General features: G+C 38.5%; 1 protein-coding gene across 1 annotated transcript; it reads left to right on the top strand.

Moving 5' to 3' along the window:
- Window positions 1-396: 396 nt before the first annotated feature.
- On the top strand, window positions 397-11,153 carry LOC149018058 (NAC domain-containing protein 54-like). Its single transcript, XM_089152381.1, has 4 exons — window positions 397-1,207; window positions 9,213-9,512; window positions 10,137-10,741; window positions 10,885-11,153. Exons 1-3 carry the CDS (start codon window positions 707-709, stop codon window positions 10,248-10,250), a joined length of 915 nt encoding a protein of 304 aa, XP_089008507.1. The 5' UTR covers window positions 397-706; the 3' UTR covers window positions 10,251-10,741; window positions 10,885-11,153.
- The last annotated feature ends 287 nt before the right edge of the window (window positions 11,154-11,440 follow it).

The following is an 11,440-nucleotide window of genomic DNA, read 5'->3' as shown; positions in this document are numbered from 1 at the left end:
CTTTCTTATATTTTTTTATTTATTATTTTCTTGTAACTTGTAAGCCCTTGTATATTAGTGGTCATCAAGCCGTCCCCAGGGGAGTTGATCCACACGGTAGTGGGAGCGAAATAATCCCAGGAAGTGTTTCTTTCTTCTTTTTTTTGGTAACCGGAAGTGTTTCTTTCACAGAAAGGTGTTTTATTTCCACGAAAAGTTGATTGGGTAAATGTTGGGCTTGATTCTGACATGATATATTATCCCCCGAATTTCTTACAAAAGAACACAAAGAACCCCAAGAATTGACCAACGAAACTAATTCAACCCCAAACAGCCGCCGGACCCCGTTTTCGTTATTCCATAATTTCCATTTCCGCCTTGTGCGTTTAACCGAAAAAGGAATTATTCGCCTTCTCTGCTCTCGACCAATCACGAGCTGCCATTTCGACATCGTGTTGTCACTCTCGTCTTATGTGATGTCTATAGAAGAAGGAAAATTCCATTAACAACCCTTGGGCCTTGGCCAGTTGGCCCCACCAATACATGCTGAAGCTTCACAGGCACGCTTCGCGCTTCTACTACTACTACGACTACTTTCCCAGCTCTTGGTTGCTGTTGTCGTTCTCCCTCCCTCCTCAAAGTTTTCCATTTCTTATATTTACGCCTTAGATGACATTTGGATGTTGGAGTGCTGGAACCGAAGTAGCGATCTCTCTATCTCTCATTCATGGGAGACCCTAACCCTAGGAACGCGAGAGCGATTCCGATCCGCTTACCACCTGGTGTTCGATTCTACCCTACTGGACAGCAACTTCTATGTTACTACCTTACTAAGAAGAACAGTCGTGATGAACTCCATGATTCTGATCTTTCCATTCCTTCTTCCAGTGCTGATTTCAAATCTGTTGGAATGAATATGATTCAGGAAATCGATTTGTATAACTATGATCCTTGCGACCTCCCCGACATAGCTTGCTTTCCTTATGGTCGTGGAGGAAGTAAGAAGCATTGGTATTGTTTTACTGTGAAGTCCTCGAGTGAGCGTGTGAAGCAGAAGGCGAGAGGTGGGTTTTGGAAGAGAAGGGGACCTGTACGGGATGTTGTGGATGGAAATGAAGGTGCTGTTTTGGGGAAGAGGAAGACATTTGTGTTCTACCGTGGGAATTCGTCTGGTACCATGAAGACTGATTGGGTTATGTATGAGTACGCCCTCGTCGACAATCATAGGGTAAGGGGAAGATTCTTGTTTCTTTTTTTTCTTTCTTTTTTTTGTCATTCTTTCGCTTAAAGATATAATCCTGTTGTATTGCGATTGTGGTAGTTGATCAAAATCTACTTCATTGTGGTCAGATGCTCAATTTCAGTTTCTTCGAATGATTATGCTTGTTAGGCGTTACGTTAAAAATGCTATTTCATTTTTGGAAGAACGGGAAGAGTCCCCGGGGAAGAGGCGGACTCGTTCTGAGGACGATTCAAGTAACTAAGAAGATTCTTTTGTTTCTGGGGAGGGGGATGTTCTCTAATTTTGCTAAGGAGGATTCAAGTATTTAAGGATGCCTGATGCTTTTGCTGGCTAGTGAACTTGATTCAGTTTTATAGTTCAGCTTGTCTTCTGTAGTGTAAGTGGAGGACAACAGTATCATAATTGTGGGTTAGGATTTCTTTGAGAACACTATCATATCCACTAATTGCTGACTGTTACCACTATATGACCAGAGGAAGGAATTAGTTGGAAAGGAAAAGCTCTGGGAAGGGGAATATGATGGATACCAGACTGGGGGAAAGTAAACTAAAACTATGATTCACGTCAAGGAGTATCATCCCTGCTATGGCTCTCTAGAAGACATAAAAATCTCCTATTGTTGTATTTGAGAGAACCAGTGTCTTTTGTTGATGTTAGAGAGCTGTTTTGACTTCCCCTTCTTTGATCACCTTAAATTAGCAGAGGAAAAGGAGAAAAAAGATTTGCCCTCAAACCTGAGGAAGAGTTCTGACCGTTGCAATACAATAAACCAGTTAATAATAAGAGGAAGAATCTAAATATTGCAAGATATATGTAACTAACTCCTTGCTTGCACCCGTTGCCTCTACGGGTAAATTTTGTTCTAAATTAAAACCCTGTTAGTAGAAGGAACCTCTTACTTAATTAAGTGAAACAGAACTCCTATGTTGACTAAATTAACTCATATATGAACTAAACTTAAGATTAGTTAGGTGTAATTGAGAAACTTGGATGACATTCCTAAATCAAATAAAACTCCAAATCCTAATCCAGCTTGGATAACTCAAAATACTAAATATAAGTATAACAGTAAAAAGGTTAAATGTTAAAGAAAAACAAAGCCAAGAACAAGCTCAAAAAATGGTCCCTTTCAGCTGTAGGGTATGAAAAGTCTCACCCATGTAGGACAACACTTTCAGTTCTGTATCAAATGCTTCACACCTCAAACCCTTATTATATCTGTAATCTTTGCTGATTCTCAGGTGCATTTATACCAGAATTTCATTTATCTTGCCCTGTAGCCTCATTGTAGGAGAGTGAATTGGACACTGATTATTGAATTCAAAAATAGCTTATGAGCTTAACCATTGGGATGGTACTTTCTTCTCTTGGTGTTGAGAAGTTAGGAATACTAGATCGTACTTTGACTGTGGGACAGTCTTCTAACAATATCTGCCATAAAAGTAGAGTTTGGTAAGCCTGTACTTAGTAGGGTGGCCTGATCTAGGCCATCTTCTCTTCTTCCCCGCTGCTCTTTCATCTTTTTATTTGCTGTTTGCAGCCTCTATTTAAGTCCATTGAATTGTCATTGACATCAAATCTGCAACTTCTTTTCCCCACCATGGAAATATTCCTTACTATGAGGATAGAATCCTCATTGTCTCTCATTACTTCAACCCAAATCTCAGTCCATTTTGCCAACTGAAAACCTTATCCCCCTAAGTCCTAGTTTTAGGACTAAAACCTGAAACTGTTTGTTGTTGAAGTCCTGCGGCGATAGCTGGACTTCTAGCTATTGGCGACTGGATGGGGTTAGTGTTGTCTTTCTATTGTTATTGATTCACAAGGTCTATTCATTCTTTTAGTCTTGTAATTCTGCCGTTAGTTATTTTTAGGCAGATGGTATTTTGTGTAGTTTTATGACATTATAAAATATCCTGTGATTAGGGGAGAAACAACTCCTATCACAGGCCCTTTCTTTAGCTTGCAGTACCCCCTTCTTCTCTCTTCACTCTTCACTCTCAAGTTCTTCTTCTTTGTTCTTATGTCCTTGACTGGTTACAGAGATCTGCAATTGTAACATAGCATTAGAACCCCTTTAACTGGCTTAAGTTTGTCCCCCCCCCCCCCCCCCCCAAAAAAAAAAAAAAAAAAAAAGCTCTGCTGATCATGACATCTGGAGATTTTCGCCTCTGGTGTTCAGCCACCCTTTTGCTGCTCTAAGTATCTTATATTGATCCTTCTTCAACCACTTAAGAAGGACCAGAAAATATGCCAATCGATGCAATTATCCACCCAGGGATCAAGGTGATAAAGCTGCTACTTTCAGACATGCGACTGGTTTCTATGTAGCCTTTTTGCTATTTTCTAAGGTTCAATCTACACTGTATTGCTTCTCTGGGATAATGTTCAGCTAAATATACCAGTGAGTTATTTATCCAAAGTGATTCTGACTTGAATGAAATCACCTTCACTGCCCCTTCATCATCCCTTTATAGCTATAGCCCCAACTAAGATCTTCAAATCCCTAAATTCAGTCACCCCTTTAGATCATACCCGTTGAAGCGATCATCTAAGGCAGCTCTCCGGTCATAGAATACCTAGGGGTCTAGGGATCCACTGAACTCTCCTTAGTTCACGCTTGATTTTGTGAAAGTCTCCACCTTTTCTCAGGTCCTGTCCTCCATTGAAGTAGGATCAGATGTGTTCTTCTAGGGTAATTGGTGTTTGGTGACCTCTCCCTTGTGGTGATCTTTCATCGGTGTCATACCTGTCATACCTGGATTCAAGGGTATGGCCATTCCTCTCTTTGTCTTCATTGTATCCACCAGCTGGAACAACTTCTCTGTGTCTGTGGTGTTCACTACTCGTGTGGGAGGGGTGGGTAGGGTCTGCTGCAGTAAGGCCACCCGATTACAACCCTTATAACTGTGCTAGGCTCCTGTTGATTCATCCATAGCTCTTATACCAGTTGATACAACCTCAAAATTGAGGGCCAGTTATAGGATCCAATAGTTGAATTCAGCAGGCAAGTTAGGGTTTCTCAAAACCTTGTGGTTGGGGATGTTGGGGCTGTTTAGGGTTCTTAGGACTTGTAGGGACGATCTATTAGGCTCGGCTAGGTTTTGGAGGTCTAGGGTTGTTGAAATCTAAATCTGAAATTTTTTTTATTGTGAGATTTTATACGGTACCCACTATTATTGGGGTGAAACTAGTGACCACCCACTATTATGCTCTAAATTACATGGCACCCATTGTCAACATTACAAGTTACCCAGATTTTCTGTTAAAGTGATGGATAAAATGACCTAAATGCCCTTAACCCATTTAACTCATTTAAAATTTGAAATGCAAATTACTCGAATGCCCTTTGGGCAATAAAATGATATTATTGCCCTCCATTTGACTCACTAAATGACCTTAATGCCCTTGCCAAATTACCCCCATTGTCTCACTCTCCTCACATTCTCTCTTTCCACCCTCTGACTTCCCTCTCTCTAATGGTAGAGAGGGTAGTCAGATAAGAAGACTTGCAGATAATATATAGTTATAGACTTGCAATATGGATTGTATGCCTGTCGTTAGTTATTTGAGCCACTAGACTGTGCATAACAGGAATCTGTAAGTAAATAATGATCAAAGGTCAGTTGATGCAGCAATTGTAAGAGGTTATTTACGATTTGTTGCCCTGCTTTTTCCCGGGCTTTCTGGCTTCATTTATTAGAGAATGCAAACCGTAGTCAGAATGAGGCCTCTTGCTTTCTACCTCACTCACTGAATTGGTGTTCTCTTATATTCATAGGGAAAAAAAAAAAAACAGGGCCACAAATTTTCTAGCCCCTTGTGCATTAAAAATTCATTTTGGTAGATTAACCAAAACTTCTCGGTTCAGGGTTTGACCTGATGCCTTTAATACATAAATTCAGGTTTCGACCAAAAAAAAAAGAAAAAACAGAACTTATGTTTATCACCACTGTAATCCGTCATTCAATGGGATCAACGATTTCTGCATAAAAAACAACAGATAGCTCAACTTGCCTCTTATCTTCATCATCAATCGTGGCAATATGATTAAGATCTATCAAAGTGAATCCAAACTTAGTGGTATTTGAAGCTGTAACTTAACCCTAGATTTGATTTGAGATTGTTCACTGGTTGGGGTTTCTTCTTGATGAGAATTGGTGGAAACCCTAGATTTAATTTGAGATTGTTCACAGATTAGGGTTTCTTCTCCCATTTTGAATTAAACTGGTAATTCTTCAATTCATTAATTTCCTCAAAATTCAATAAAAAAGAAAATAGAGAATATATTTTAATCGAACAGATAATCCTTCAATCCAATCATATGAATCTAGAAACAGATAACATCATCAACATCAGAACTGAAAGTCGATTTTATATTAGAAAGAACAAAAGAGCTCCCCTAGGAAGTGCACCAAAGCAGTGGATTGAACCGAAGAAGAAGAAGATGATTGAACTGAAGAATCCCTTCACCCACTAAATGAGTAAAATGGGGTAAGGTTATTTAGGTCATTTGGAGAGTCAAATTGGGGGTAATAATGTCTTTTCAATTCCTAAAGGGTATTTGGGTAATTTGCATTTCAAATTGTAAAGTTAAATGGGGGTAAGGGCATTTAGGTCATCTTACCCTTCACTTAAACAACAAAACTTAAGTTTGGGTAACTTGTAATTTTGAGAGTGGGTGTTATCTAATTTAGAGCTTAATAGTGGGTAGTCACGGTTTCACCCCAGTAATAGTGGGTGTTGTGTAAAAAAGCTCTTTTTATTTTTATTTTCCAAATTTCAGGTTTGAATTTTGAAGTCTAGGGTTTAGGGAAAATTTAGGGTTTCTAGTTCTACGGCTTCTAGGGGTGGCTAGGGTTAGGGTTGAAGGTTCAGGATTGGGGGGGGGGGAAGGGGATGAAGAATCCACAAGGGAGTGGGATTCAAGAGGTCTGGGTATGGGAGGTTAAAGTTATTAGGGTTTTGGGGAAAGAAGATGAAGTGCAGGTTTTAGTGTTTATGGACAATTAGGGTGAGGGATGGGGATCGAATTCTAGGGAGGGAAATGGAGGTGATTATTCCAAGAGAGGGTGGGATATGGGGAAGGAGGCTAAAAGATATGGGAGTTAGGGTGTGGGGAAGAAAGTGTTGATGCTGCAAGCTTGGGGAGGGGAAAAGAGATGTTGGAATTAGGGTTAGGGCAGAAAGAAAGGATGCTGCAGGGATGGGGGAGAGGTTTTAGACTAGGTTCGATGGGGGGAAAGAGAGGGGGAAGGGTGGGATGCTTTTCTTACTAGTTGAGAACCTGAAGAAGACAAATCAAATAAACAAAGATCACAAACAGGCTGCCACAGGGTTTCCTCCCTTGAGAGCCTTCACACTCCACTCGATTTCTCCTTCAAGCAAATTCTATTAATCATCAAAACTATCTTGATTACATGTGTAAGGCTGTATTTATAGCCTACATTGAATGACTTAGACTAGCATTCAAATTTGAAACCAAAACAAAGGACTCCTACTTTAGTTATGACTCCTACTTCAATAAGCACTCAACTTAGAAAGGGAAACAAACTAGAATTTCTGTTTTAAGAGAACTCCAAACTAATTTACAAGTTTACAACTGCAAATTAAAAGAATTTCCACTCCAAGAGGGATCCTATTTAAGATAAAATTCCTGCTTAACTACTCTTAACTGGACTAGGACTCTTACTTATTAGGGACTAACTCAAGTAACAAAATAAAATTAGGACTGGGTCCTAATAAAATTCTGATTCTACTTAGGTCAACTTTGTTGGGCTAGGGGTATCCAAAATGACCAAGATACCCATATGCTGGCTGAAGTTTCCTAGGCTGCTGGCAGGGCCACATGGTGCTGGGCCACCATGCTGGGCCTTCCTTAGGTCTCCCTGTTGGTCCTACGTCATTTTTCCTATAGATCTGAAAGAGGGACGTCTGGAATATAGGCAATACAAGACAAGAAGCAGAGATAAGTAGTTAATAATAGTAAACAATAATGCACAAGATATTTCTCTCATATTGGTATCCTTATCTTTTCTTTCCCCATTTGCATTTAGGTTTTTTGAGTAGTATTATTTCATCACCTCATTGCTTTTATTAATTTCAATCTTGACATTTCAGTACTGACAATTCAGAATGTGGAAAACACAAACCTAAAGGGATTACCTAGTAAGTAATATAGATTTAGGAAAGAATTTTTTTAATTTCTTCCTTCCTCTTGTGTTAAAATGTGTTAGTTTTTGTCATGTTATGGTATGTCCACATCTCCCTTGTTCCTTTCCATTTTGAGATCCATTTCGTACCAAGTCCTAATGTAGTATTGTACTTGAATGATCAAAAGAGTAGCCAATCAAGATCTGTTCATAGGGAATGGGTCCAGATTTGACAGATTAAGTATAATACAAAAATCAGATGTGGATCAAAACTGACACCTAAAGTGTTATCAAAATGAAAGTAACATAACAACAGGGACAAAATAGCTCTTCAAAGTAGGAGTAGAACTATGAACCAGATTTGAGTTAGGCTGACGTAGATTACCATTATGAAATGACAGAGACACCCTGAGATCTGATATCAAGTAGATGGCAGATCTGAATAGTAACCGAAACAGAAATGGTCGCTAGAGTAGACTTGTTAATAGACAAAGAAAGAGAGGGAACAATAAGACAATTGAGAAATCAATAAGGACAACAAAATAACACTCAGGCTTCACACCGTAAGGTGGATTGATTGGATTGAACACCAACCTACCGTGATCAAGCTCAAGGTTTATCCATAGAAGAAGAAGGGCTTGCAAAGAAACTTTTATTTCAATTGATGAGTGAAGTGCTTTACCCTCTTACATAAGTCCATTTATATAGCCAATCTAAAGACATAAACATTTAATACACCAACCAACCACTAGTTAACACCCACCTAATATTTTACTCGACCACTACCTAGCTTTTGACAAAGGAAAGCTCATGTTGTCAGTGAGTTCTTTATTTTCAAACTACAACCCTTTTTATTGACTTTGATGAATTTCTCAAGTTGTCATTCATAATAGACTAGATTTGGGCTTAGGTCTAGCCCATGAAGATCATAACATGTGGGCTGATTTTACCACACCAAAATTGTCCTAGCCCATGAAAGCCATGGGCTGATTTGGTTCATACATAGCCCACGAATGCCATTGAGCTTCTTTTTTCTAGCATATGTCTTCAGCCCTGCATCAAGTCCTATTCCTAATTCCACCTTTTCAGTGACAAGAATATTTGTTGTGTCCATATTCATGATTTTTATCTTATAATCAAACTGAATCAATATGATAACGGGATTTAAGAGAATGATTGGTTTTGTGTGACATTGAATGCATCAATTTGTCCGCAATAGAATGTGCTTGTGGTTATTACATTTAGGTGAATGTAGGTGCTTGGCATTATTAAGTATTATTCTGCCCCTGTTCTTTTATTTGTTCTTTGTATTTCTGTTATTAAACAATATTTGTTATGTTATCTGTATGCTAAATCAAGAAAACCTTGTAATCTTCATTTTGAATGCATAGATGGTCTATCTGGACAACACGTCCTCTCTATTTATTAATTTACCCCCTATGTACTGGCATGTGTTCCCATATATGTCCATGGGCTCCTACTGATATTCTGATCTACTATTGGGTTTCTTCCGATTTTCCAATCTTTTGTTTTGCAACATGTTTGAACTCCAGGGATTGAAACTTGACATGTGAACAGGGACCTTAGTACCTACCTATCCAGAAAATATCAGTTCTATGGAAGAAGTAGGGCCCTGATCAAGGATTTGCTATGTGGAGCCAAACGAGAAAATAGTCTCCCTTATTTGATAATGCATTCCCTCAACAAATTAGAAAAATATAGTTGGAGCATAGAGTGTGATTATTTTCTATATGGATATCCAATTGAGTAATAAAATATACAATTTCTATTCAAAAAATGATGTTTTATATGGCTTAAACCTTGGATTTCATGTGCAGGACTCTTTCTCTCTATGTCGAGTATTTCTTAAATCTTGTCCGGGCGCTAAAATTGCAGATCATGTCCCAAATTCTTGTACTGAGAAAAATGTGGATGTTCCTTGTAAACAACATTATGGAACCTCAACATCTGGCATTGGTGAACTACTAATGAATGCAGATACGTCTGTTGGAACAGAAAATGAGATTCAGAGGTTACCAATGAACTCAATCAGTGAGCAATATGATTCAGTTATTGCAGAACAAACTTTTCATGATGTTTCTCAGTTCCCCATGACCATCTCATGGCAGAATCAGCTGGTAAGGCCATTTTTTAGCTGTTGTGCAAACTAGAACTTCTTTTGATAAAAGAGAGAAGGAGAGGGGGTGGATCTACTAGAAGTCTAGAACATGATTTGAACTGTTGAAACTTTACAGTATGTTGTTTTTGTCTTGTTATTCGCATTGCCGCAACTAATAGTTCTCCATCTGTTGCTCATACTAATTGTTTACTCTGATTGGTTCTTTTCCCTCTGAAATCATTTTCTGCACTCTTCTTCTTCTTTTTTCTTTCTCTCTGTCTTCTTCTTCTTCTTCCTTTTTTTTTTTTTCAAGTAGGGATTAGAATTGTATGCAAATACAGCTATTTGTTCCTGTATCCCAGTTGTGAAACTCCAACCCGTGGGGCTTTGATTTTAATCATTTTATTTAGTCAAGATGTGACATCCTCTACCTAGATTCACACTGAGTTTTCTTGGGAGCCAATGGGATACAATAGCTGGTGGCATTAATTTCGTGCAAGACAAAATTAAGATTTGATCTCTTTTCTAGTGGTAGAATTATTGGCAGCAGGAATAATATATTTTTCCTACGTAACTAGCAAACCAACCCCAAACTCTTTCAACTTCGCCTCTGATAGTATCTTACCATAACAATGTTATGCAGGTGGATTCTTCCAATGGAACTGTCAGTGGGAGCACCAGTTTTTTATTGGAGGGAGATTTTTTGGAATTAAATGATCTGATCCTCCCTCTTCCAGACATGGATCCTGTAGGATAGACATGAAAGAAGTCATGCAATTCTACTTTGTATTTGGAGCAAGTTACCAATCAGAGTCCCTATAATGGGTTACAAGAAGGGAATATGTTTTGTGAAGCAAGAGAAAATGAAAATTACGAAGAAAACTGCAAGTTCATGCAAGTCCAATTCTTAAATGGGTTGCAAGAAGGGAATCTTATTTAATGAAGCAAGGGAAAATGAAGATTCAGAAGTAAAAACTGCAAATTATTGTGGCTATACATTTCTACTTTTGTAGTTGGATAAGTCACTGTTGAGGATCCCATTAATATATAAGGAAACATACTGCAAATTAATGTGGCTATGCTATTCTACTTTTGTACTCTGATCAAGTTACCGTTCAGGATCCCATTCTTGAAGGATTACTAGAACGTGTATCATTTAATTAAGCAAGAGAAAGTGAAATTATGAAGATTTACATGCAAGTTTATGTGGACTCAGATGTTTTGGTTGGTGAAAACCCCTTGACTAAGGTAAGATTACCGGTTATTTATTTTTGGTATGTTGAAAAAAAAGTTTGAAGTCTGTTACTACACTTCTGCCTCTTTTGCCTTTAGCTTCTGAAGTCCTCTTTGTGTGAGTTAACATTACTGTACTTGTTTTTGCAATTTCACAGGCACTACTTGTTAGTGAATTGGAAAGTGATCCATTTGATAAGGCAAAGAATCTAAGTGAAAACCAAGGTAAATGAAGTACCAGTTGGACTTGACTAAATCTTTTCAACCATCTCCATGATGGGGAAGAGGTTGTTTTTCTCCATGTTTTCTCTGCTCTTTAGTGGTTTGTTTATCCTGTCTTCAAGCTTTTTAGACTACAATGCCTATCTCGGCCTTTTGTTGCTCCTCTGTTAGTTTGCTATTTGTCTGTGACTGTTTTAGACTATAATCTGTGTGTATGAGGGAGAAGTTTTTGGTTTTTTTTTTTTCCGTGGGGCGGGGGGGGGGAGTTGGTTTGTGGGTGGAAGCAGGGGTGAGTGTTTGGAATTGATGATAAATACTGCCCATCCAGATCTCCCCATAGCGATCTGGATCAGGCAGGTTCAGTCCTGGTTTCTAGTTTGGAAATTTTTTTTGTTAAATCTTTGGCTTGGTCTTTGTGTAAAGAATTATATACGGGGACGCTGCTCGTACAATTTTGGACTCTCATTCTTTTAGGGCTCATTCACCTTGGAC

This window comes from Hakea prostrata, chromosome 4 (genome assembly GCF_041222555.1).
Source record: "Hakea prostrata isolate BN-2017 chromosome 4, UWA_Hpros_2, whole genome shotgun sequence".
In the NCBI taxonomy this organism is placed as follows: Eukaryota; Viridiplantae; Streptophyta; class Magnoliopsida; order Proteales; family Proteaceae; genus Hakea; species Hakea prostrata.
This window is presented reverse-complemented; position numbering and strand designations above follow the sequence as displayed.